Source organism: Colletotrichum costaricense (assembly GCF_030867565.1).
Source record: "Colletotrichum costaricense strain IMI 309622 chromosome Unknown Scaffold_10.1, whole genome shotgun sequence".
Lineage (NCBI taxonomy): Eukaryota > Fungi > Ascomycota > Sordariomycetes > Glomerellales > Glomerellaceae > Colletotrichum > Colletotrichum costaricense.
The window spans coordinates 1553144-1579755 of record NW_026848239.1 but is presented as its reverse complement, the minus strand read 5'-3'; the positions used below and the strand labels follow the sequence as shown (position 1 = coordinate 1579755).

The 26612-nt window shown below is 53.8% G+C and overlaps 9 protein-coding genes across 9 annotated transcripts; 5 read left to right on the top strand and 4 right to left on the bottom strand.

Annotated features, from left to right (window-relative positions):
- Positions 1-457: 457 nt before the first annotated feature.
- Positions 458-2570, bottom strand: CCOS01_10144 (major facilitator superfamily transporter; the record flags this gene model as incomplete). The annotated part of the gene is made up of 5 exons (XM_060458300.1): positions 458-1053; positions 1121-1618; positions 1708-2030; positions 2145-2194; positions 2256-2570. 5 exons carry the CDS (start codon positions 2568-2570, stop codon positions 458-460), a joined length of 1782 nt encoding a protein of 593 aa, XP_060311465.1.
- A 1106-nt stretch (positions 2571-3676) lies between these two features.
- On the bottom strand, positions 3677-6786 carry CCOS01_10143 (uncharacterized protein; the record flags this gene model as incomplete). Its single annotated transcript, XM_060458299.1, has 13 exons — positions 3677-3919; positions 4265-4503; positions 4594-4666; positions 4722-4800; positions 4859-5048; positions 5139-5217; positions 5278-5427; positions 5498-5631; positions 5700-5720; positions 5787-5826; positions 5888-6026; positions 6099-6160; positions 6448-6786. 13 exons carry the CDS (start codon positions 6784-6786, stop codon positions 3677-3679), a joined length of 1788 nt encoding a protein of 595 aa, XP_060311464.1.
- Positions 6787-9288: 2502 nt separating this feature from the next.
- CCOS01_10142 (uncharacterized protein) lies at positions 9289-10032 on the bottom strand (the record flags this gene model as incomplete). Its single annotated transcript, XM_060458298.1, has 1 exon — positions 9289-10032. The coding sequence occupies one exon, from the start codon at positions 10030-10032 to the stop codon at positions 9289-9291; it is 744 nt and encodes a 247-aa protein (XP_060311463.1).
- Positions 10033-11095: 1063 nt separating this feature from the next.
- Positions 11096-12510, top strand: CCOS01_10141 (uncharacterized protein; the record flags this gene model as incomplete). The annotated part of the gene is made up of 4 exons (XM_060458297.1): positions 11096-11324; positions 11488-11598; positions 11812-11960; positions 12337-12510. 4 exons carry the CDS (start codon positions 11096-11098, stop codon positions 12508-12510), a joined length of 663 nt encoding a protein of 220 aa, XP_060311462.1.
- A 1691-nt stretch (positions 12511-14201) lies between these two features.
- Positions 14202-14552, bottom strand: CCOS01_10140 (uncharacterized protein; the record flags this gene model as incomplete). The annotated part of the gene is made up of 1 exon (XM_060458296.1): positions 14202-14552. One exon carries the CDS (start codon positions 14550-14552, stop codon positions 14202-14204), a length of 351 nt encoding a protein of 116 aa, XP_060311461.1.
- Positions 14553-16989: 2437 nt separating this feature from the next.
- On the top strand, positions 16990-17244 carry CCOS01_10139 (uncharacterized protein; the record flags this gene model as incomplete). Its single annotated transcript, XM_060458295.1, has 1 exon — positions 16990-17244. A coding segment is annotated over one exon (255 nt), but the record flags the coding sequence as incomplete, so codon positions are not given.
- A 94-nt stretch (positions 17245-17338) lies between these two features.
- Positions 17339-18322, top strand: CCOS01_10138 (uncharacterized protein; the record flags this gene model as incomplete). Its single annotated transcript, XM_060458294.1, has 1 exon — positions 17339-18322. The coding sequence occupies one exon, from the start codon at positions 17339-17341 to the stop codon at positions 18320-18322; it is 984 nt and encodes a 327-aa protein (XP_060311459.1).
- A 406-nt stretch (positions 18323-18728) lies between these two features.
- Positions 18729-21841, top strand: CCOS01_10137 (fungal specific transcription factor domain-containing protein; the record flags this gene model as incomplete). The annotated part of the gene is made up of 3 exons (XM_060458293.1): positions 18729-19033; positions 19632-19871; positions 20182-21841. 3 exons carry the CDS (start codon positions 18729-18731, stop codon positions 21839-21841), a joined length of 2205 nt encoding a protein of 734 aa, XP_060311458.1.
- A 1749-nt stretch (positions 21842-23590) lies between these two features.
- On the top strand, positions 23591-25845 carry CCOS01_10136 (uncharacterized protein; the record flags this gene model as incomplete). The annotated part of the gene is made up of 4 exons (XM_060458292.1): positions 23591-24417; positions 24516-24770; positions 24854-25146; positions 25223-25845. 4 exons carry the CDS (start codon positions 23591-23593, stop codon positions 25843-25845), a joined length of 1998 nt encoding a protein of 665 aa, XP_060311457.1.
- Positions 25846-26612: the final 767 nt, after the last annotated feature.

Here is a 26612-nt window from a genome sequence, read left to right as displayed (position 1 = left end):
TTTCAGCTCTTGTTTGCACAGAGACATCCGCCAAGTACTAAGCAAACTTACATTCTATTGGCCACAGGATTAGCATAAGCAGCCAAGCGAGATTGCACCGGCATCGTATTCGGGTTCAAGCATTTCTGTCTGACATAACCACGGACGAGAGAATAGAGCATACTCAGGAGAGGACTTTAGTGCTATTCTCCGGGGCCGCCAGGTGCAAAAGCCCGATCCGGGATCCACACCTGGAGGCCGAGTCTGCCGTCGCCCGAGGGTCCAACACCGGGCTATTCCACCGAGTGAAACATGACACGGAAGAGGATGCACAACGTTTTGAACATTGAATCTCTAAAATCGTTGTCTAGATATCTATGGACTGATAGTTATCACTTGTGAGTTGGGTATACAATTACAATCATTACATCTCGTCACCCCATATAGTGTCGAGTCTCGTTTCCATTGCCAAGGCCCTTCAGACGTCGCCCTTCTTTTCCCCCTTCTTCTTACGGATATCGACCCAGCCCATACCCCACGAGAGCACAAACGCGAGACCACCAATTCCGATCATGAGGTAAAACACCTCACCGATACTCTTCGAATATGCCACCAGCACCCCAGGCAAATCGCTCTCCGGTACAACGGTCCTAAACCCTGTGCCGCCCGCAGCCAGAACTGTCTTCACATCTACTGCCGGAGCGTACTTTGCCAAGTTCTTGCCCAGACCTTCGCTGAAAATGACTTCGCCTGCTGTCAGGAAAATGGCACCGCCAAACGTTTGCATGAAGACGAGCATTGCCATCGATACGGAAAGGGTCGCTGGCGGTATATTGGCTTGGACGGCGATGATGTGCTGGAGAAGCGTGAATATTAGCTTGGCCTTTCCAAGTCGCATAACAGCATATCTCACCATTTGCATACAGGCGCCACGGCCGGCGCCGAGGAGGACTTGATAGCCAATCCACTTGGCAGAATCTGTAGATGGATCCCAGGTAGAAATGAGGCCGTTACCAATCGCCGATAAGACGGAACCGAATACAGCCCAGGGAAGGTAGTACCCCATCCTACCAACTATGAAGGATTAGTATCTCCATTATTCCATAGTCGGATTCCAAGGACGCAACAGCCGTCAGCTTACCTAAAGCCCCTGACGCGACAGCAAAGACCAACTGGGCAATGATAGTCGGCAAGAAGTGAACACCACCCCGGAACGGCGTCTCACCCTTGACGCTCTGGAAATACATGGGGATGTAGTAGCTTGACACCTGTGTAATGCTCATGTTCAGGGCTCCAACCAGACTGCTCGTCAAGACGATCCTATTCTTGAACAGCCCCATTGGGACCATGGCTTTTTCGTCGCCTTCCCTGTGCTCCCAGAAGATGAATAGCCCAGCGGTCACGGCAGCGCCGACGAACAAGCCGATAACTACCGATGAGTCCCAGCTATAGTCATTGCCACCGAACTGTAGAGCGAGAAGGAACATGATAGCCGCGGGAGCGAAGAGGGCGAAACCGGGAAGATCGAGATATCGGGGTATTTGGACGAGGGAGACTGGCTTGGTGATCTTTGACGGGATGTGGATAAGGAAAAGCATAGCTGCGGTGACTGCACCAATTGGAAGGTTGATGTAGAAACCTGTGTGGAAAGTTAGTATTGTTCCCATCCACAAGTTGTAGCGCAACTACCGGGCAAAGATAACTAAGCTGAGAAAAGAGTCAACTTACACCAACGCCAGGTCGTGTACTGAGTCAAGGCTCCTCCCACAAGAGGTCCAGCGACAATGCCAATGTTCGAAATACCGATCATGATCCCAATTATCAACGGTCTCTTTTCCAATGGGACGGTGGCGCCGATGATAGTCAATGAACCATTGAAAAGTCCCCCAGATCCCATGCCTGAGACAGCCCGTCCGATGATGAACAGTGTTGATGAATTAGAGAGGGCGCAGATAAGAGATCCGGCCTCGAAGACGAAGAGGAAGGCAAGGAATATTTCTTTCGAATGACGGTGCGTGTAAAGCTTGCCGGCCAAGGGCTGCAGGGCGGCACTATTTTGAAATGCATGTCAGCTTTGGTGATTCGAAGAGCACTTGGCTCGCAGATTTCCCCGTGTAAGAGGCATAGAGTTGACATACCCACAGAGACTGTATGCTGCACCATACCATCCAACGTCAGAAAGAGAGTTGAACGCTGTTGTGATCTCCGGAACGGCCTAGACCCAGTGTCAGACTTGCCATGAGCACCTCGTCACATGCATCACTTGACAACCGTACCGTAGTGATGATAGACATGTCCAGCATCATGAGAAACACAGTGAGCGTTAGTGCCGCTAGGACAAGGATGAGCTTGAGGCCCTCGATGTACTCCTCCTCGGCTTCCTCTTGGTCCACCGCCGTGCTTCCCTCATCTTCGGTACCGCTTTCCTTCTTATCGGTATGCTCAATATCCGAGTCGTTTGATGGTGGCAGTGGCTTTTCCGACATATCGAGAACGATAGGAGTCGTCGATGGTTGTGTCATGGCCGATGCCGGTGATGTGAAGCGGGTCTTGGTGAGCTCCCTGGAGCTTCGTGAAGTAGGCCGGTCCATGTTCAAGATCTGGAAAAGATCTGGTGAAATGTCTGGGCATCAAGGAAATAGTATGGATGAAACTTGGCACATCTTATGTAGCAAGTAACATTAACTTCAAAAACATCAAGATACGGTGATGCGCACGCATTTAAGAAACCCTTAGCCCGCATCTGAACTCCGTCTCGTAACTCCCTACACCCATCCTTAACCCCGTCGTGTCAACAACAAGCAAACGCCAGCCGGCATTTTCTGGTACTAACCCGCTCTCGGGTGTCCAGACTCGCTTAACCCGGGTCACGGTGTAAGGCTGACAATAGCGCAATCGCTGCACATCCGGGGTTCACACTAACCCCGAGGAGACTTTGGTAATACCTAACCCTTCACACCACATCAAATTTCCGTTCACACGCCAACGATTGGTCCCAACAGAGTGGAACTTACGACTCGGGCATACTTGCCCTGTTCTCTACTAAGCTATCTGGTCATTCAGCTTACTTTGGCATGCTTACCTAGTGCGCTGGCTGTTTTATTTATTAGCCGTTTGTTGGTTTTGAATTCGGGAGGATTCGACTAGCTGCATAACTGCGAGAGATTGATTACGAGTCAAAACCCCCCAGCCGGGATTTGGTGCCACGAGGATCTTGAAATCCGTCCGGTCAGCCATCCCGTTTCGATTTACGGTCGCTGCAGCAATAGTCCGAGCCCACTCCGCCTGGCAGTTGGTGTTTTCCAGCAAACGATCCGGATCCGGGCTTGGCCGGTGCAGGTAGCCAGAACTCGGAGACTTTGCTGAATGGTGAGGGCTCAATTGGCCCGATGATCAAACCGACGTATCGGCATATACACATAGGCCGAATTCGGATTCTTATTTGTAAGCCGCATTGGCTCTTTGATCCGGCCCCAACGACCGCACGTATTGTCGCTATCAAGGTACTACCACCAACCGGTAACCGCCAAGCTCCTACAGAGAGTATGAATCTCGCCAAACAACCGTGATGACCCAGACTATATAACTGATAACCACGCATGCAAGGAATCCGCTGCCAGTGTTCACGCCATTTCTATCGCAACAGCCAGTGTACGGCTCAGTCATGCGCACTAGACATTTTTATACTGAAGAAGGGTCATCGTACAGGAGGGATGGGTCCAAAGTTGTTGCAGCGAAGAGCGTACCCGCTCCAGTTCGCTTCGATAGGGAAAAGAGGCTCGCGCCCGTTGTTGCATGGCGCGCAGGCGGGGTAGATCTGGCGCTGGGCGAGGAGGGCGCCGTCAGGCGCGGAGTCGGCGGTGACGCCGGTCATGAAGGGGAGGACAGGAGCTGCTATGGAGATTTTCATTTTGTCCGGTTGGAGGAGCCGATCGAGGTACTTAACTGAGGAACTAAAGTATGTACTTGCTGCAGATAATGTGAATAGGCAGTTTTGGAATGGTCTTGTTCTCCTAGGTACAAAATGAAGATGCTGTCACTACACCTCTATCCCGTCATCCGTAGACAGTCGAAGAGACATTATTTCTGCCTGTACAACGACTCTCCCGCCCGTCTCAGTGCGCTCATAATCCGTTGGATTCATCCTTTCTCCAGAAATCAAAGAAAAGCAGAAATATCAGGAACCGATGAATCGCCCAAGTTTAATGCCTCCTAAAGGTAATCAAGTCAGCCCGCGCCCTTCCCCCAAGAACTACCAGCGAGGACATAGGCTTAGAAAACTCACCTTCTTGCCCCTTCCACTCTCCATCTCCTCGAAAGCCTTGAGAATCACACGCTTCCTCTCCTCACTCCGGCATTGGAATCTCACAGGCATATTCTTTCCCGGGTTCCCAGGCAATGAATCAGCGTAATCAGCAAATTCTAACGGCGTCTTTGCTCCCTCGGCAGGCAGGATTTTGAATGCCCAGAGGATACGCATCATTGTTACGACGGCGGAACGTTCTGCGACGGTGTATCCGGGACCTTTTCAAACGCAATAGATGTTAGCGATGAATCTTTTTGTGGTCAGGTAGGATAGATGCATGGCGGAGTTGCCAAGGTTTTGTGACGTACAAACGCGACGACCGGCGCCGAAGGCAAAGTGGTCTCTCTTTGTCGGGTCCTGCGCGTTGATGCTTTCCATCGTCTAGAAAGTCGTGTCAGTTCTGGCTTGACCTCGAGATTCGCATTGAGGTACTCACAGTGGTCCCGTCATCCTCAAACCTCTCTGGCCAAAACCGATCAGGATCTTCGTGTCTCGCGGGATCTCGACTAATCGCACTTTACCCCATAGTCAGCGACAAGATTCCAATCTCACGACAAGGAAACTCGGCCTTACTATGCGTTAAGGTGAATTCGTGCCCCCTTGGGAAGCCTGTACCCCCCAACCTCCACCTCGCGCGAGGTGATGTGAGGATGTCCCAGCGCCACCGGCGGCCTCCACCGCCATACTTCCTTGAGGAGCATGCGGATGTATGGAATTCGCGCGTAGTCTTCGTATGTTGGTGGTCTGTCACCAACGGCCTTATCTAGAAAACATCAGCTGGTTAGCGGTCGTGGTTGCCTGGAGAGCGACCAGGTTGGGGTTAAGACTGCTAGGATCGATGTTCTTAACATACCGATTTCAGCTTGTGCTCGGGCTTGAGCTTCGGGAAACTGCAACATGGCCTCGACGAACGACCATGTCGTCATTCGGCTCTAGCAATTTGCGTCAGCTATCAAACGCATTCGGCAGTGAAGTAAAGGGAAGTTACTCACAGTATCCGCAGAAGCAACAATCAAAGCAGAGCTCAAAATCGCAAGCTCCTCCTTACAAGACATACCCTTGAGACTCTCATCGGCCAAAGCAGAACCCAAGAAAGTCCCTTCGAATGAGGAATCTCCTCTTGCTATTGCCTCTTCGACAATCTGCAACCGAACCAGTGGTCAATAGTGTTCTCAGAGCATGCCTTCATAGGTAAGATGTGTTTAGTTTCACCTTGACTCGTTTCATCCCCCATGAGAGGTCGCGTCTGTATCTTGCGCGTCCATGTCTCTCCCAGGGCTTGAGGAAGAGAGGCAACTTCCCCAAAGAAGGGGCGAGATCGATAATGTTGGTGCCAGGGAAGGTGTCTACCGCTCATTGTCAGTTTATCCGAACCCATGGCATTCGCCGCGGTCCTCAGAGATGATGGTCGTACTTATGATCTGGTATTCCGATTCTGTAGTCAACATCGTCAGTAAACCTTTTCAGCACCAAAGAAGGCCCGACAGGGATCTTCACACACCTTGAAGAAAGTCGATGACCGAGTCATCTGCGTCAGGCACCTAAACCATGCTCCAGTCATCACCTGCCCCGTCACAACACAAGGTTGGGGCGATATCTCACATCCATGCCCATAATAACCATCGCGAATGCGCTATACGTATACCGCTCAATACCTCTCAAGAGCTGAAGCCCCGAAAGTCCGCCTGATGGTTCAAGGACATTATCGCGAAGGAACCGCATTGTCTCGTATTCTAGAAACCTAGCATGGCATTAGATTGCTAGATCCATAGACGATTCAAGAAGCATGTGAAAGGAGGCAAGGATAGCTTACGGCACAATCTTCCCCGCTTGCTGTGGACTTGTGAGAAGCTGCTGAATGACCTTCCTCTGGTTCTGTAGGTATCAGGCGTTTCAGTCAGCATCGTTCAACCAGAGATTGCAACGTACTGTACCTTCCAAGTTGGATCACTCGCGTCCAAAAACAAAGTATTAAACCCATTGTTCAAAATTTCATTCGACATGATCCACACGGGTCGATCCGCCGTCACTGCAGACTTTTTATCAAAAAGCTCCTGTCTCCAACGTCAGAACTCCGGGACTTCTTATACCATCATCACTAAAATCGAGACCCCCGCTACTCTCGCATTTCCACGGCCAGCCCACAATTGCGACAAGCTTACCTTGACCAAACCATCAGAGTTGATGTAGTAATCAACAATATACCCAGTCCTTACTCCGAATATAGCACCATACTCTCTTGCCCAACTTTCCAACTTCAAATGCCATCGCCGCGCTTGATTCTCCCTGATTAAATCCGTCAAGTGGCCCAGAATAGGCTTCGAGGGCGGTTGAGGCGGCAAAGGTAGGCCGTTTGTCCGTCTCCTTGTTTTCGTCCAGAGAAATAGGGCCAATGTCGTCGTGAGAATGGCGTAGATCAGGAAAACTGTCGGGTTGGACGTGACAGCGTTCACGATGCGGAATGAGATGGCCTGTATGGCGTTGATAGCGAAGTAGCCCATGTTCACGGTAATGGTGCGAATGCTCTAAACTTGTCTAATCTCGAGACAAGTCACCGACATAAACTTACAGATCAACGGGGAAGAATTCGTCCAAATTTGTATTTATTGCGATGTTTCCTGTCATCTTCAAGATACCCCGACTCCGTGATGGATACTCAAAAGAACGTCGGATTTCCCGCCATTCGGCGTCAAGGTCGGTGTCGCTGATTTACAGTTTACCGTCCTAGCAACTTCGCGTTGCCCCAGGTTTTGGGATGAAAAGGCTAACCCCCACCGGCATTGCCGCCCGACCTCCGGGAGTGCGGGGGTGCTAGCTGCACAAGCGTCCGCCCTCCCGTGGGTAGTAATTGCACATACACGATTGGTGGTTGGACTGGTATCAGCAGCGCCATATTCCATGTGCCGTTAGGCGTTCGTTCGCTTCTGATCCTGGTGGAGCATGTTCGTACTAAGAAGGTGTTCAGACCACTCCGTATCGGCAAGATAATTGAACCGACTGGAAGTCACATAGAAACCATGCTGTAGATGTACGGGGTGTCGGCGCTGATATAGCCGTCTCAACTCGGATATCCCGAAGCTCTGTCCCTCGTCCTCTCAATTGCAGTGTACTAGGTGTTCAAAATGGAATTATTGAGAGCCTCTTCCTTCCGCGTCGTCGGCCCGCTCGTATCCCTCGGAGTATCGTTTGAGGGGCATCAGAGCCAAGTCGAACTCGGAGAATCTCTCCGTCAAGCTCCCCACAGAGCCCCCGCGTGCTTTACCGATGACTCTGGCTCGGATTATGAACTCTGATTCTGAGTTCAGTCCCCCCAGGACTTTCCTCGAGAACCACCTGCCTTTATCTTTCTTTTAACCCACCTGCGACGATGTCTTGCTTTTGTTAACGTGGCCTTCCCTAGTCCAAGGCTTGCACAGGAGGAATTCAGTCGTAACAAGCGTAGGCTCCCCAAAGACATTATAGACTAAAGTAGGCGAGCGTGTGTATGCCTGCATACGGTCATTACATTACTTTACAAGTGGTTTTCTTAACATAGTAGACAGGCATGCACGCTCCGGCAGAAGCATCGGCATCAGACTTTGAACGCCTTCACACCCCAATCACTGTGAGTCGTCTTCACCTCCATGAGCCGGTTTTGGCCACAGATGATCTGGTTCTCGAGATATCTTCAATCTGTTGTTCTATCGTTCTGCTATTGCACACTATCAGCGATCTCAAAACTTGTGATTCTATAATCAACATGAATGAAAATCACAAACTGAGAAAGTCAACTCCGCTCCAAAACGCGCAAATATATCAGTACTCAAAATTCTTTCTTCGAGCCACATCCCTTTCCTATGCTATCCACTACGGCCTCCCAAGCATAACCCTCAAATCATCCTGCTCTCCCCCAGCCTCTCTCTATTCCCATTTCTGTCCCCATCAACAGGAAAAGGGAAATGCCGCGTCGGTGTCGGTGTCGTGTTCCGGTTTCGCCTTTTTCAGGCCAATGATACGGCCTAGTACGGCAAGAAATTGCTTGGCGCGGTTCATTGTAGAAGCTGTATACAAGTTTCCCCTTGAAGTATGATCTATTCGTGACTTTGCTGTAGCCATTAAATCCCCAGGTTAGTCCAAAGCAAACATAATAATGGCCAAATAGTGTCGCTTCACAAAGTGGGTAGCTCGTGAGCGCGGTAGAGATGTCGTGCTGCGATTAACATTGAGGAGTGTAATTCTATAGACACCTAAGTCCATTTCGTCGAGTGATCTCTACATGTACTTGAGCCCAGAGAAGGAGGCGGATACCAGGGGCGATAGTAGGTCTACCTCGTGCTTAAGCGCGGATGTGTTGCGTGCCCAGGCTTGAACTAATATCTCTTGATCTAACACATCTGGGGTCTAAGCCTGCTATTTCTCAGTGCTTAGAGAGGGAAAGATCTTAAATTCTGACAATATGGATTAATTGATATGCAGAACAGGGTATTTCCTGGACATTTGAAGATACGTAAGTACTGACGGTTTTGAGACAAAGCCTTCGAGTCCTGGAGGCATGCGGAGGTTGGATGCTGGCAGACTGTTGGCGAAGCAGCGGGCTTTTATATTGCTCATCCGGCAGCTGTCTCGCAAGGTCCCTAAGGACGTTGATTGGGACCTTGATGAAAGGTTGATGGCATCTATGAGGAGTCGTGTGGGCTGTGTTCAGGCCATGTCATACGAGCAAGTCAGATGAGCAGAAGCGAAGAGAGAAGCCTAGCTCTTTACAACTAAGCTTGAGGACTCTCCTAGCGAACTTGCACTGATAGAGCATACTTTATATAAAATGCATTTGGTGGTGTATTTGAATCTTGAAGGGTTTCCGTTTCTCGGGTAAGGCACCCTGCACGCACTACAACATGGGCTATCTAGAAAGTCCCTAGCTGTCTATCAGGGAACATTTAAGGGAATCCCCGCATGACTCTGCTACTATTTTCAAGTTTTTCTTTCTTCAAAATTGGTTTGGTCATACAGAATTCTTGGTCCTGTTAGGCATCTTGGCACAGAAAGTAGTCATGCGGATCGTCGCCCGCCAAAGCCATCACTGCAAGGTCTTCAAGGTATGCCCGAAACCCTGAATGCAACTTGACCTTGGGCGACCAATGATAGAATTGCATGACAGAGAATCGGAGCTCTCTCATCGCCTCCATGCTCCCATGCGTTTTCGAGACGCATTGATCGACCTGTTTCTTCTCATCCTGTGTGAGCGTAGGATAGGTATCATCGAACTGCCGAAGAAGAAGCGCCAGCTCCGCCGGACCAAACATCCATAGACTCCCTTCGTCGCCGGCTGGGCCAAGGTCGACACCTACCCCGCCGTCCCAGTCGAACTTCTTCCAAATGTCTTTGGATGGCGCATGCAGAAGGGGATTCGCTCCGAATAGGTCAAAGTCCACGTGTTCCTCCTTCACAACTCGAGCCGCATTGTAAAGAATGTCACCCAGGTCACCTGCTGAGTCTTCCTGCTCCGGTTCTTGAAGCTTGAATCCGTCGCTGACTGTAAGGAACGTCAGGTAGTCTGGGTCCAGGGCGCAGTGACCATTTTCGCCCATTACTCGTTTTTTGAGCGCTTCGATATCCTCTGGAGATGCGGGAGGACAGATGTAGGTTGCTCCAGTAGGGCTTTCCGCCGAAGAGAGTAGAGCCTCATTCAGAAGTTCGGCGAGCTCCGCTATAGTCTTGGTCGCTAGATTTTGAGCATGACCTCGTGGATGAGAGCCGGGGGTGGCCATGATCAGGAGTAGTACAGGTGATGAAGATGAAGATCCGGAAGATGTTGCCGTGTTCCCTTCCGGTTTGTGCTCTCAGCCTCTTAACGGCAATGGACCTAGCTTAGGTTTGTAAGCAAGACACTCATTGGGTTTGGTGGGTCTTGAACTGTTGAGTACTATTATAAGCCAGCTGCACTAGTTTCCGTTATCAGCCGATTGGCGCGGCCCGGCGCTGAATATTCTGAAGCGGGCAAGAAGGCGAACGCTGTCTTTTGTATAGCGCGTGGCGCACAGTAAAGGGAGATGGCGCACATAGAGAAGGAACCGTTGATAGGCATAAGGCATGTAATAACAGGAGCTAGGTCAGACGAAGAACGATAAAGGAGGGAAGAAGTAAAACAGGCTAGGTATTCGCGATGGGGTAGAGGAGACCCGTACCTAAACCTGTTGGATACTTCTAGGCTCTACGACACTGCTGCTAGAAATTTCAGTGCGAATGCTTCTTACTAATTGGTCGTTCTGGGCATTTCTAGTAAGGTGAATTAGAAGGCATGTAAACAGTATTGATGAATGCGCTGGCGTCCATTTCGGTCATCTTATACTATTCATCTAAGTGGCGACCAGCTACTGCCCTTATTGGTTACTGAGAGTTTAGGGTCAAGTTACTGAGCTGTGTCTGATAGTCTTGGAGCTTTATCGCCTCACAACTCACTTACTGCAAATGCACTTCCCCCATCGAGTCCTGCGCCGCCGCTTCTCTGCATGTACGGGCCTGAGCCCGGACGGGGCATGTTTTCTTCTATTCTTTTTCTTCCTTTAAACTCTGTCTGTATCGACGTTACTTTGGACAGGGATCTAGACTCAACTGTTGTTGGATTTGGGTCATGCGCTTAATTAAGTTCAATATTAACATTATCCTACTAAGTCAAGTAAGTATTGAAAGTGTACCGTTATATTTTATAGTTAAGACCATACTATATCAGACAGTCTTTCTTTTGAAAACATTCATCCTTTTCAAGTCGAATCTCTTCCTCTCTTCAAACTCACAAACGTACTTAAGAGCCCCTCAATATAATACGAGGATATGGGAGAGATTCTCGTAGATAGACGGAAAGTCGGTATCAACGTCGCCGGCTCAGCCCGGATATCCCGAAGTGCTGTTCCTCATCTGATGTTTCATGGTATCGGGTACATCTCAAGTAGAAAGTTTGCAGCTCCCACTTTCTATCTCTGGGCGTGGCACGTGTCTGGTGGTGATAGTCCTAGTGCTTCTGCCCCGGCTTTTACAGGTAATTCGACGGAACGCATTGCGAGTCAGTCTATGCCATGATTAGGGTGTAGGAAGTCTTCCAGTTGAGGATGTGAGGCGATGTGAGGTAAGCTTGGGAGATGGGAAGCCCGTTGCCGGCCAAAAGATGTGGTGTACGGAGTTTATTCGACCGAATCGGATGATCATTGCTGACATTCTCCGTGGAGATAGGTTGGGAGACGGAGACCAGCTGCCGATTCAATGGTGTTTACTCAACTGTTTGTGTAGTATGCTACGGTTACGATTGCTGATAGTGCCGGTATTGTCGGAGAACGGAGGTCAGCAGGATCCCGCTGACATATCCGGGCGGGTGCCGGAGGGGCCGAGAAATCTTAACCTCTGGATGGCCCCACATAGTCCACTATCGGCTTTGGTATTTATCGCCGATCAGCTAGTCAGGCCAGAGAGTTTGGGACTATGGTCTGGTGCAATGCTCTCACACGCAGCTTCTCGATTTATGACCTTAACATCCTCTGATACGCTGCACCTAGATTTCATCGCAGCACTCTTGATGCCGCTGCAGCAGTCAAAGTTGCAGCCGGAACAGCCAAAAGCGACGAGAGTTTCCAGTAATCAAAGTTGCGGGGGACAGAACCACTCTATACGTCACAGATCAGCCGAGTACGACATTCGCTTCAGAGTGCGATTGGCAGGGGTGCGAAAGACAAGAATGCCGTTCAAACTCCGAGATTCTCTTGGCCGCCGTTGGTTGTTGGCTGTTGCTTTCAAGGTCCTAGGAGGGCGGCAGCGGATGGCCACACACGGGAACGGGAGTTTCTTCGGCCGTACATTGTGGAACCAATCTTGAGATCGCGAGGTAAGGTGATGTGAGGTCTTGCCATGCCGCGCCGTGGCCTTGGTTTCCCTGTTACCGATACTCAGCTGAGTCCATCACCAAAGATTTACCGAAAAATACAGGAGACAAATCGAACCACAGCGCCGCTTATTGCCGTCACGCGCTGTGGTCCCGCGGACTTGAGCGACTTTGATTGCTCGGCTGCGGGGGGTCGGTGTAGCCTCTCAGGCTCCTCAGCTTCACCGAGTGGATCTCGCCAGGCGCCGGTGGTCCGGAAACCGGCGGAAGTGATTCCGGAAGAAGGACCCACTCTTCCAATGTGCCGCAAGGCCGCAAGGCCAAAACGCCACCAACCCTGGTCGGTGCACTGATCGCCGGTTGTGCGAGAGACTGAGAAATGCCATTGTTTCGTCTGGTTTGATTCACCAGCTTTGGTAATGGTAATCAGCCCAGTACATCTGACCGCGGCGGACCGTCGATTGTCTTCCGGAGTGTGTGTATCATATGCGCTTCCCTCGGCTCCCATTCCACCAAGCGACCCGGTTCAACGGTTGATCCATTCTTTCCAACTTTTGTTCTGATGCCCACAAGACAGAGATGACGGCGTTTACAGGAGGCTGGTTTCCATCGTGTCGATCCTGTGAAAGACCTACCGGTACCACACCCAGTTGCCCATGGCCGTTTGCGAGACTCGGGGGACAGAAGAGACAAGGGAGCAGAAGCGCCGGACCAACGTGCGTCTCCTCAAGACAATACGGGGCAGAAGAGCGACACCAAGGCGGAGGTGTGGTGCGAAATGACATCAACTCCGGGCATGGTAGCGCTGGGCAGAGGTTCCGGTAGGAGACGACAGGGGCAGGAAAAGTGGACGCAACCTCCGGATTTCACGGAGAAAACAGCCTGGCGTCGTCAGCGACATCAGCTTACACTGTACGGAGTACAGTTTGTTTGATTCTCGAAGCCATGACCCGTTTGCCTGGCAGCGCTTCAGCCGGTGGAAAATAGCGCACTGTAGCGAGCTGCGCGCTCTCTTTTTCTCTCTCTCTTTCTTGCCCTCTCTTTCCCTCTCTGGAATTGGGCTTTAGGGCCTAGCCGTGGCATGACGATAAAATCAGCAGACCGTCAATAAGACAGTGCTACGCTGCAGCAAACGTTCGTCTGTTTCTGAAGAGAGAATTTGAGGTCACACAATTGCGTGCAGTGTGTCGGATGTTGGGTTTCAGACCAGGCTGCTTCGGTAACAGATCGTATGGTGCAAGTGTTCAAAATTCGATTTGTTTGTGCCGCGGACCAGCACGCTGGGCTGAAATGTACATACTGGCACGCGCCGGGTCGGGGGTGCGTAGAGAGGGAACCACCCGCACTGGGCAGGTTTGCCGGCAACACTACGGCGAGTCGGGCGCCAGACAGGAAGACCATCCCCAGAAGTTCGGCCGCGAGCTCACAGAACCATGTCCGAGGTCGCACGAATGAAGCATCTCGCCAAGGAACGGGGGGGTACAGATGCTCCAGAGAATGCAATCAACAACCGGTATCCAATGTCGCGATTCTCGTCAACCGAGGAATAAGTCGGAACAAGACGCGCGAAAGTGTGGATATCGACGGCAGCCGCCAGCCCCGTCTGGATATCTGCCGAAAAGTCTGGATTAGGCTTTTCTTCGGTCACCGGGAGAGAGTGTTCAGACGCTCCGCAGAACAAATGCGACATAACGCGCTTCCCCGGACGAAAAGGATGAACGTAGCGAACGTAGCGAAATCCGATGCAGCGTTCTAAAGACATCAGGCTGTTTCCTTTTGCGCGTAGAGTGCTGCGGAGCCTGACCAGCCCTGAAGAGAGGCACCCATAAAAGAGAGCGTGCACTGGGAAAGGTTTCTCGGCCCGCCCACCGGCTATGCCATACTGTGTTCTTTGATTTTTGCGCCCCCTACAACAGCGAGGAAGCAGATGTCGCATGTTTGTACGACGTATACCTAAAGAGTGTAAAAAAGGCATCAGAGATCCGGCTTGGCCGCGTAGTCGGCATGGTGACAGTGCACAAGGGCATTGTATCCCTACCTGATGTCACAGGAAGAGGTATTGTCAACTTATTGACACTCTGTGCCTGGCTCGGTGGCTCCCAGACGTACGGTAGCCAACGTCGGTTTTGTGCCGAGCACATCTTGATATCCATTCCTTGACGCAGTGGAAACCTGATGTAAGACACAGTGGCATGCCGCAGTATGCCTTCGCTGCAGAAAATGTTTGGTGATACGGACAGAAACGAAGAAACGGCCGAGTGGGGCGGGGCGTCGACTGTGCAAGTTCGCTTCAGCACGGGGAACGAGCGAGGGAAAAGGCCCAGGTTTAGGCCCGGGCAGGTCGAGTTTGATTAAACAGAGATTTGGCGCGTCGCCGGAACGAGATGGCGCTGGACTTTCTCGGGATTGCTGCTCCATGGTGAAAACTGGGGGCGAGGGCGTGCTGGGTGGGATGCCACCGGAGCGAAGACGGAACAGCTTGCAAACGTAGCAGACCCGGAGACGAGGCGGCAGCTTTTGCCGGCACTGTCTTTCGTGCACATTGCACAGAAGCAACAGCCGTGTCGACCCTCGGCCAGCGTGCCAGTCGTGTGTTCCAGACCAGCCCGATGGCCGGGACGAGCCGTGGACTGGCTATCCCACATACCAGAGACATCCAGCAGCATTATCTTGATGATGTGCAGAGGTATGGTGTCCGGACTTGCAAATCGGCAGAGTGTCGACGACGACGCGGTCGAGTTGGCATGGGAAAGACTCAACCGGAAAATGTGCCCCTGGAGAACTTCTATAGCTGGGTGGACCACGCCTACGTGCCCCCTAAATCATAACGAGAAGCGCATCGGCTCCGCGTAGCAGAGCGTATAGCGTCGGCACAGTCAGAAGCCCATTGAGCAAATTACAGTTTTGCTGCTGCATTTCCGGCCCCTCTTCGTCTCGATCGCTGGAGGCCGTGCCGTCAAAGAAGTATCCAAAGGCACGAGCGCAGCGTCCAACGAAAGCGCCCTGCCGCGCCGTCACGCCGTGTCTGCGAAGATCAAATTCGGGATGGGGTCAATCTTCCGTTGGAAGTTGGCGGCGCGATGATCATGGTCAGGGACGGGACAAGCTGGCGTGGCTCTGTAGCCGCCGGTTGGTTTTTGGCGCTCCGTGGAATTTGGGGACAAGCACCAAGGAGAGGAAGAAAGGTACGGAGTACTTGGAAGAGGGTGCTATACCGAATCTAGGACCAGGGGGGCGCGGCGATTCCAGGCCCGCCCGGCGGTGTTTGTCGTCCACACCCCCGTGGGCCATGGACCATGGCATTCTGTGCCTCGCCGTCGTTCTCGTCCGCGGTCCTCTCTTGCCCTGTGGCCTGCACTCCGTACCTTAGGCTGTGGCTCTCTCTGTCGCTGAAAGGTGCAAGTCAGGCTAGGTGGACATGGCCCGATTGCGCTGGCCGTCCCTTCTCATTGCGGTGTGGGCCAATGCCCGGCGTGCCGCGGGTCTGGCAGGGTTTGTGACTCTGTGCTGCCGAGGCGAAAGCGCTGTAGCAATCGGCGGGCCCGGCTTTATCGCAGGGCAAGGTGATGAAGGCTCGTTGGGACTGGTCGGGTCCGAAAGGCAAGCTCGGAGGAGGGGTTGCAGTGTCAGCCAAGACTATTCTCGCGTTGATAGTGGTATCAGTACAGGAGTAGAGTCGTCTTTTGAGGCTATTCGACTAAGCTTGCGGGAGATGGGCGCATTGCCTGTCGTAGAATTGGCGGCGCAGGTCGCAGGGGAACATGGTGAGACGGAGGAACGGTCTGCCCACAAGACGGACGGTGAAATTCGCTAGGCTTGCAAACAAACGGGATTGCGACCGGTCGGCGGCGGAGGCAGAGGACGGATGGATGCGAGACGCGAAATGTGTCGGGGGAGTATGCCGCAGGCACTGTGTCGAGACTGTACGAAGTATGCGCATCGTTTTGGCTTTCGGGCGGCATCCGGGCTGGGGTTGGGGGGGACTTCATTTGCGCCTCTGTGGATTGGGCAGAAGTATTGGAAATGTCATGACCTTTGAGTGAAGCTTTTCAGAAGTTTGAGAAGAGACAGAAAAAAGAGGCAAACAATGGATATCAAACAAGGGAGGATCACAATTACACATTCATTGTCGCTCCTTCTCATCAAGAACGAATGGAAGAATGGAAGCACAGGGGAGGCTCGAGGTAGGTGCCTGCCGCGGGAGTGCAGGTGTCGGCAGGGCAGAGATGCGTGTCAGGCAACGCAAGCGCGCAGACGCTGAGGCAGGTACCGATTCGACGGAAGTTGGAGTGAAGGCAGACATGGGCAACCTGGAACCTGGAAGGAGAGACCCGAAGAGAGGGCAGAGGGCGGTACTTGAGTTTTGGGGAGTGAGTGTCTAGGCTGGTGAGTACCGGACATGTACCTCCCTGAGGTGATGTGCGACGGACATTGACGCGGAAGGCAGAATGGGCAGAGTGGGTCCCCTCGCTCCTGGTTTCCTTCCGTCTCTCCTCATTCAGCTCCGGCACCACCAGCCGATCCGCCCGTAAAACCTCAGCAAAGGAGGGACCTCAGGCCCGCCCGTGTGTGGGCGAGGCAGGTGGCCCAGGCAGCTCCTGCTTTTTCGTTTTCTGTCCTGTCCTGTCCTGTCCTCCCCTCCCTTCTTGCCTGTTCATTGTGCAGTGTCTCTGCCACTCTGCCTCTGCCTCTGCCTCTTTCCCGAATGCTATTTTTTCGCGCCTGCCTCCGAGGGTTGTGGAAATGCCAGGTACCTGTGTCACCGTACTGTTCCATTTCCCTTCGGATTATTCTACACGCACCCCCCCTATTCTCAGCCCTCCTCACTCTTTACCTTACTTAGTCTTTCACCTTTTTTTCATTTTGGCACTTTCCACCACCCTGTCCCTTCCCCCCCCCAAAAAGTCCGCCGACTGCTCCCGCTTCCGCAGGCCGTGACTTCCTAACCCGCACCGAGCTTGGCCAGCCCTCAGTGGGGACGACCATCTGGCGACATCCGTCCGTTTCGTTCGGGGGCAAGACCTCTGTCTTCCTTCAGTTTCTGTGCCGTCTCCTCCCTCCACTTTCGTTCGGATTGCAGTCGATAGAAGGAGCCGTTGCGACGGGATGATATAATAATCAAAGGTGCGGCCAGAGTAAGGAGGTAGGGAGAGAGAGAGAGAGGAAGGATGGAAGTTAGGGACTTGAGTGCGCTGTTACAATGAATGCGAGGCCGAGGCCCGCCCGCCTACCTTACCTTGGGCACGCCGTGTGTGCCTCCTTCCCCCGTGTCCACGTCCCGTAACCCGTGTGCCGGTTCCCTCTTGCTCTTTTCCCCAGGTCGTCCACCTCCGCCTGCCTTTTCACGTCCACCACTTTGCGCTTTTCGCCTGAGGTGGTCTCTTTCTGATATTGCTCCTGCTGTCTCAAGCGAATGTCCAGTGTACCTAATATTCCCTCTTTCCCACTCTGATTTATCCTCTACTCTTCACGTGAGGCGACTGAAAGGTAAGGTACGGACGCTTCCTTCCCCCGCTTGCCCTCCGTGCGGCGTGGCCTCCTCCCGTCCTCGTAGTGTCTACGGAGTAGGTACCTGCCTTGAGGTAGGTAAGGTAGACTACAGAAATACGTACTGTACAGGTCACACCCCCTCCCCCCATCCTCTCCACACCCCTCCCCTCCCTCGTACTCCACTCCTTCCTTCCTCCTCTTCCAACCACCGAAACCTGAGGACCACCGCCCGGATTTTTCGCCCACCACCGAGAAATCGCGGCCGACCCGTGCCCTCCGATTCTGCTCTTTTTTCGTCTTCCACTGTCCACCACGTACAGCACAACTTCCAACGCTCAACATCACCGCATCTCTCACAACTTTCAACACAAAAGAAACAAACATCGCCAACCGCCTCCGACACCGTCCCGGCATCATATCCAACCAAGTCCGACCCCTTTTATCCCGTCGCCTCTTCGGCCGCTGTGGGCATCGTTCCGCAAACTCCCCCCGTCGCGTTCTGCCCCCCTTCCTGGGGCCTTGACGCCGCCGCCCGCCCTCGCCCGCTACCTCCTGCCTGGGGGTCTCGCCTTTCTGGAGCCACCCTTCTCCATAATCTCGGCGCGACGGGTCGTCTTTTCTCTGCGTCACCCGGCCCCAAAACTCTCTTCTCTTCCGGAGCCCCCCTCAACAAAACACTCCTCCTCCCGCGACCTTGACGCCCCCGAACTCTCCCTTCTTTTTCCTCCTTTCTTCAACTTCACCTCGTCGACTCTCCGGCTTTCTGACGCCGACCATCGCCGTGTGACTTTTGCGGACGTCACAAGTCGCCTCACTGGGATCACGACATCATCCCACAAACCAAGCAAGATTCTTCTACTCCTACCTACCTTGGGCGGATCAAGAAGCTCATCGCGTCGCGTCTTTTCATCCACCTCCGGCTGAACACACGCGCATCCGGGTTTCACCACACAAACCCTACCTACCGCCCTCATCTTCTCGTCGGCGCACTCTCTGCTCTGCAGAAGGGAAAAAAAGAGAAAAGTTCCATCATCCAGCGACACGCCGCTACTGACCAACACTGGTTCGCATCTCATCCACTTCACACCAACACCCAACCGCACCATGTCGGCCAGCGTTGTGCGGTCTACCGCCCTCCGAGCTGGCGGCGCCTGCGTGCGCTGTCGCAAGGGCAAAACCAAGTGCGTCTACGAAAACGGCCGCGCTCCTTGCAAGAACTGTGCCAAGGGCATGCACGAGTGCTATCTGCCCTCCGAGTCCATGGCCCATCACCATGGCCAGTCGCCTGCCCGTCATACCGCCGCTCATCGCCCTGCGCGTGAGAGTCTTCCTGCCTCGGTCCCGGCCGGCGATGTGCGCGCCGCCAACCCGGCTTCTACCACGTCTCGTCACGTTCAGACTCCCGAGAAGTAAGTTTGACAATTTGTTATTCATATTTCAAGCATTTTCATCTTCTTCCCCTTCACTGCCTCCGCCGCCTTGCCCCGAACCTTGCGCGACGCACACTTTTTGCGCTTGGCACTCAGTTGCCTTTTGCGCGCGCGCGCGCGCCGTGTGCCGGGTGTGCTATTCTCGTCTTTCGGCTGTGTCGCCGCCCACCGCCGCCGACCAGGGAGGGGAGCTCGGCCCCCTACTGCATGCGGCCTGGGCGCGGTGGCTTGTTCCCCTTCTCATCACACACGCGCGGTCATCTCTTGTTCTTCGTTTCCCCCCCTTCTGTTCCGTCTGCCCATGTGCCCTCCCCCTTGTTTCTTTTTTCCCCAAGATTTGGCTGCCATTGCTTCGATCTCCCGAAGACGGCGTTTCGTCTCCAACCGACGGCATCTCCCACCGCCGCTAGCCTAACCCTCGGAGCCGCCATCTGACGGCGGGCTTTCCCTTGGATCCCACAAGCTTTCCAATATCCTGGTGTACCCGTACTCGCTCTGCCCCCCTCCCCATTCTCATTTCCCGAGTCACATCCCCGTCTCCGCCACTTTTCACTCCACTTCTTCCCACCCGGGCCAGTCGCCGGGATGGATATGTCTTTCCACGCCCCCCGAACGCCAACACGGGCGCAAGAAGAAACACGAATGCTGACCTCATCCCCGCCAGACTCACACCGGAGCTGATCCAAGAATGCGAACGCGTCATTTCCAAGACGTACCCGGCCTGTGTTGCTTTCCACAAGCCTTCGTTCATCCAGCAGCTCAAGAACGCCTCGCTGGACCCGGCCCTCATCTACGCGCTGCTCACCTGCGCCGCTCGGTACGTACCTCTGCCTTTCGGGTCTTCCGATCCCCGATCCCAATTTCCCTCCTGATTTTGTGTTTCACTACGTCCCCCCCGCAATGTCCGGCTTTTTTTTGTGGGTGGCGCGGCCTTCCGTTCGGAAGCCTCGTGTCGGCTCGCTTAGCCACAAATGTCCGGACTTGGGCCGAAAAAGTGTCACCACTTTGTCTTTATTGTGGTTATTGTCTCTGAGGCCCGACTCAGTCGCCGCCTTGCAGGCTAGCTCTGCACAATGGTAAACTTAAGCGGACGAACACACTCAGCTAACTTCATTGTCCTTCCGCAGAAGCTCCCCCACCTTGATTAGACGCTATGGCGGGCAGTCCGGTGCGACTGGTGCTGCTGAGCACTTTGCAGCCAAGGCCATGGGCATCATTAACCAGAACCTCGACACTCCCAGCCTCGCTGAGATTCAGGCCATCTGCCTGATCATCATCCACGAGTGGGGTTCCCGCAATGCTGTTCGCGCCTACATCTACCTGGGCCAGGCCAGTCGCATGGTCCAGATGTACCGCATTCTCCACAGCCACCATGCGGCCGTCAGTGATGCCGATAGGTTCCTTCAGGACGAGTCGTTTCGCCGTGTGCTGTGGCTGTTGTACATCCTCGACTGCCTGCTGACCAGCACGCCCGGCCGTCAGCCGGCTTTGTCTGCCAACGACACGGCCGACGTCTCTCTGCCCTGCTCCGACATGAACTTTGCCTTCGGCAATGCTGTCTACGTTCAGACCATCAACCTCAGTGATCCCTCTCGGATGCCTTCTGGCTCCCGTACCGACGAGGTTGGTGAGTTTGGCCAAATTGTCATGGCCACTCGCATCTGGCGCGACGTTGTCCAAATGTTGATGACCACGACCACTGAGACCTTCAACGATAATGTCTGCACTGGTCTCATGGGCGAAATCGAGCGCCTCCGTGCTTCCCTGTCGATGCAGTACGTCGACAAGCCGGGCCAGATTAATCTTCACATCACCATGGGCTCTGGCTTCACATATGCCATGCTGCACTGCATGCTCCATTGCGCATCCATCTTCATCAACCGCCGCCGCCTGCTGCAGTATGTCACTGCACCTGGCTTCAACCTGGAGAGCTGGCGCCTGACCCCCCAGTGCCACGATATTATCGATAGGCTCTTTACGTCGTGCCACAGCACCATCGCCATGCTCACTGCTCTCGAGACTGGCTTTGACAAGGAGGGCATCATCTGCTTCCCCATCTTCATGCTGTTCTCGTCCTTCACTGCCAGTGCCACCGTTGCGTACCTGTCTCTCAAAGGCCTGACTCCCCCTAACGCGGTCGAGACTGCCGGGCATATTGTGCGCGATGGTCTCCACTTCATGCAGGATGGCGTTGACACCTGGCCTCTGATCAGCTCCTGGCTGCGTCACCTTGCCGTTATGCATAGAGTGCTCGGCAACGATGCTGTCGCTGGTAGCCCCAGTGTTGCAGGCACCTCTGTACCTCCTACCAGCGCCCCGCCCGCCGACCAGGCCTCTGTTAAGGACGAAGCCGCCTCGAACCCAGACACCAACCCCGACGCAATGGACTACGACCAGACCTCCAACTCCAACGCCGGCACTGGTGCCCCCGTCCCCCCGGCTCCTGCCAATAACCACACTGCCTCTGTGAGCGAGAGTGGCCGAGAGAGCGGCCGCGACAGTGAGCCTCCTGCGCCTCTGCCGCGTCGCCCCGGTGTCACTACTATCAACGGTGGTTCCGGCGGTGTTGGTACCCCGGCTTCCGTCAGCCCTCCTCCTCCCCAGCCGGCCGAGATCAAGCAGTCTACCGAGATGCTTCCTCAACCTCCCATTGGCAACGGCGTGGCGTCTGCCGAACCTGCTGCTCCTGTGCCCCAGGACATGACGGCTAGCGAACTCTGCTCCGCATTCGAGCGCCAGCTACTTGAGCTTGACGACCTCGCTGCCTTCATGGGTGGCGGAGTTTGACTCACCTCTTGATCAAACTTGACCTTCATGGAGAGACTTCCAATTCTTTTAAAGAAACACTGCAACGCCTCGGCACAGTTTCAGACCGACATATTGTACAGTACGACAAAAATACCCTGCGGATGCTTTTTTTTGATCTTGCGTCGGCCAGTCTCTCGAACCGGTTCCAGTATGGGATAATTGTGCTTTGACATCTAGGCGGAGTGGGTGTTGCGGAGGCTGTCGTAAGTACGCGACGTCTTGGGCACTATGGTATTCAGGAGGACCACTTTCACGAGCACCCTTACATAGGGAGCAAATGAATGTGCTTCTCCTGTGGGAAGGAAAGTAATGAGTTCTGATTTCGGCGTTGGAGGTGGTTCGTCAACGGTAGGCTGCGGCCAGCTCTACGGAGTCGTTGATCTTTATGTGTTTGTCCTGCGATAAGGCAACATTCGAGGACTTCTTGATTGCCTCATTTGAGGCCATGCTGCGTTAGCAAAAAGCAGCCATTAAGGCGTTAGGTCCCAAGTTGCATGGTAACTTTTAATCGAATACCCATGGCACACTTCATCACTTTGTCTTTCAACCCATGTGAACATGTGCTCCTTTCTCTACTACTGGCCATCTGACGTCTGCAGCGTGCATTGTAGCTGTCGCTGTGAACCTTCTTTTCTTTGTGACATTTGTCTTGCATGGTTTGGAAGAAGGCCAGAGAATTGGGTCAGGTAAGCGGACTGCCTGATCTCGACACCAGCCGGGCCCAGGATAAACCTCTTCCCGGATGTACCTCATGATCAATATGTTCGTCTCGGGTTGTTGACACCTATAATGTCTCCAGAGCTCGTGCTCCCTGCCCAATGAGGCAGAGATCAAAACTTACAATCCTCCATCATGTCAGAGGATCCAGGCTGATGTCAGATGTTCTACGCAGTATGCGAACGGTTAAAATATTCCTAGTGGGCGGCCCTGTGTTTGTTAGTGGATGAGACTAGGGGCGGGGCCGGCAGTGGGAGCGGATTTCGGCATTCGGCGCAACACACATCCCTGGCCCTGCCCACACGCCACACGCAAGCCACATGTAAGCCTCAGGCTCACCTCCATCAGCCATGACCACATCTGAGGCTGTTGCGAGCAGAACCGGCCGGATTTCAACATTTTCGACTTCAACTCCGCCTCTCGACGTACATTTGCCGCAAGGTCCTCGACATCGCCCACACCACCCACGACCCAAACCCGGTGGGTTTCGAAGCCAATCCTCCTCCTGCTCACTCCATCGCCCATTGTTCCCCCTTCCCACTTCCTAAGTTCCCTTTTTCGTTGGTCTCACACTTCCTGCACTCCATCCAAACGGCATTTGCGATCCCAAACGGACATCTGAAGCCCGTTCAAAGCTGGCGGGTGTTTCGTTGGCTGCGAATATCGTGAGACAGAAAGTACAGACAGAGAGATACCTACACACAAGAGACGGAGGAAGAGAGAGGGAGATTGATCGCCTGCAGCCAAAAAGCTTAGCAGGGCAAATTTTGGCCCGCCACCAACTCCGGGACCTGGCACCACCGTAACCATCACGCAACACACACGCCGCTGCTCAACCAAGTCCGCTCGCCGCCCACAACCCCGGGGGAAGGTGGACTTCCGGATTCTCGGCCCGCTTACCAAAGAAAGCAAAGCCTTGCCCACTGACGGATTGTACCTTTTTACCACCTTTTTCTTCCTGTTCTCCAAACTTAAACGACAGGGGCATTCGCTTCCAAGTTTAAATCCCGGATGCCGACGGGGATCGAAACCCGCGACTCGGGGGCCGCCGAGTCGGTCAACGGCGGCATCGCCGCACCCTACGGCCGGGCCTGCACCAACTGCTCCCGCGCAAAGTGCAAATGCATCCTCCGCCCCGTCGGTGGGGCCTGCGAGCGGTGTCACCGGCTCGGCAAGTCGTGCCAGCCGAGCAACCCCATCCGGAAACGCTCCAAGAAGCCGCCGTCCAGCCGGACCGCGCAGCTGGAGGAGAAGCTTGATGGACTTGTTACGCTGCTGAGGCAGTCGGGAAGGCCGAACTTGTCGGCTGATTTGGGTGTTGATATTCACTTGTCTGGGGGGTCTGTTTCCTCTTCGTCGACGACGGCTGCTGCTGCTGCTGCGGAGGCGGCGAGGAGGCAGTCATCTGAGATGGGAGATGTGCATGGCGCTGGCGGCGAGGGTGGTGGAGGATTTGACTCGGCGCAGCATTTCGGCAAAGGTGATCGCAGAGACCGTGGGGCGTCGTTGCCGACGCCGACGCAGACGGCTAGCCCCGAAGAACCCGGGTACGGCGACGAGTTACCATCGCCAGACGAGGCGGAGGCACTCTTTGAGGCGTTTCGTGGTCAGAATCTCAAATACTTCCCGTTTCTCAACTTCAAGGCTACGATGACGGCCGAGGAGCTGCGCGGCGAGAGGCCGTTTTTGTGGATCTGCATCATGACAGTCGCGTCGAGGGTATCAAGTCAACAGCTTGCGCTGGGGCAGCGTGTGCGGCAGATTGTGAGCCACAAGCTGCTTGTCGAGAATGAGAGGAGTATCGATTACCTTCTCGGGTTGTTGGTGATTTTGGGATGGTCAGTACAAGTCACGTTCGTGTTTCTGCTCTTTCTTCTCTTAGTAAAATCGTTTGCGCGTTTGGTCAGTGTCGCTGACATTCTAGGTGTCTTTTTAGGGCAAACCACCAGCTTGGTAACAAGCCGTTCATGTGCTTGTTCTGTCAGATTGCTATCGGTCTCATCTTTGACCTGGGAATGTCCCGCGACCCCTTGGACAGCCTGAACCCTTTCCTCTGCTGGAAGGCTGCTCAGGAGAGGGCTGACCGGGAGAAGACTGGGACTGTGGGGCAGACTCTGTATGTCAAGTCGCAGATGCCGCGGACGATGGAGCAGAGGAGAGCTGTGGTTGCGTGCTACCTCATCTCGTCGGCGTGAGTACCCTCGATCTACTCAACCAACTTGCCAATTCCAGGCAGTGGCACTGGCTGAGATAACAATGTTAATACCTGTGTAGCGTCGCGAGTTTCTTGGGCAAGATGGACCCCTTGCGTTGGACACCACACATGGATGAATGTCTGCAAGTTCTCGACGAGCAGCCCGAGTCGCCCTCAGACCGCACCCTCGTAGCACTAGTCAGGATGCAGCTACTCAAGGAGGAGGCCGGGAAGATGTCCGCGGCATGGCGTCCCGAAACCACGTTCGACATCGTCGATTCGCACAGGACGCCGCCTGCCATGTATGTCAAGCTGCTACAGAGGCAGCTTCAGCAGCATATCCAGAGCCTGCCGTCAGAGCTCCAAAGCACAGGTGAGTCTTCTCCTTCTTTCTCCTACCGCACTTCTGCCTTTCATATCTCGGCACCTCGTCTCTAACCTTTTACTAGACACGATCATCGCCCAACTTCATTGCACAGAACTTTCCATCCAAGAAATCGCCCTCTCCAACAAGACAGGCACCTGCGTGCCCGCCAACCTCCCCGACGTAGCCCGCCTCGACATCTACTACGCCTGCCTGCACGCCGTGAAAGCCTGGTTCGACCACTTCCTGACCCTCCCGCCCGCGGCCTACTACACCACCCCCTTCCTCACCTTCTCGCAGCTCTCCCACTGCATAATCGCGCTCTATCGCCTCTCGGTGCTCGAGGACCCCGTCTGGGACCGGGCCAGCGTGCGGTCAACGATTGATCTCATTGCTACGCTCGACGAGATCGGCGACCGGTTTATGAGAGTTTGCAGCGAGGCTGGATTGAATGTTGACGTTGAGGAGGGAAATGCGTTTGCGAAAGCTGTTAAGACCATCAAGGGGCTCAAGGGAACGTGGGAGGCTTCTATGGCGCCGTTGGCCAAGGTTGATGCGCCTGCTGCAACGGGGGTTGACGGGACGGGTGTCCTTGGGGCTGGGATGGGTGGCGGTGCTGGGGTTGGGGAGGTTGAGTTGGGGCAGTTTGGATTGGATTTGATGGATAATCGGTGGTTTACGGATATCTTTACACCGTTCGACTTTTAGGGGTTTGTTGATTGGTGTATTTAGGGTGCACTGGATAGATTATGGATGGGACGTATCATGGGTATATCACGGGCTGGGCTGGGCTGGGCTGGGTAAGGTTGGGTTTGGATTGTCGAGTCCGGCGTTGGTAGTGGGATGCTGTTGGGTCTGGGTTTGCATCACCGCTCCTCGATTAGTTGGGACGAGTACTTGATGTACTTTTTTGGGATATAAGTAGGAGACTGGGTGTACGAGTTTGTGTACGTCTGCTGCGTAACGTAATGAGACTGGATACCTTGAAGGAGTTGGCTCCGAAGTCTGGTGACTGTGTTTGAGAGTTGAAGAGGACACCGCGATGTCTTGAATGAATGAGGGTCAAGGCGGGAGAAGGAGAACTTGTCGGCTTGCCAACATCCGCTGAAATCTGGCACTCGTCTATTGTGGTGTACGCTTCCCAATGCCTAATTGCCGCTGACTCTCCCACATGCGAAGAAGACCTTGACTCGGTATCGGTGGTAGTCGGCTCGATTAGTACGGTGTCTATGAGCTTCATAACCATGGGGCAGAGCCATAACGCGGGCATGCCGGACATATATTTGACCGCTTGATGGGTTTCGAGCCCTCCCCAGTCGCAGTCTCAATGCAAGAATCTCCCTCAAATTGTGTAAACGTCTCTGCTTTTTTACGTGGTCTAGGCCGATTAGATGAACTTCAAAGTTTTGATTGAATGCTTGGCGGGGCGCTGGCCAAGGCGTGTGTTGCCCGGGATTGTTCGATGGCGCTATCGA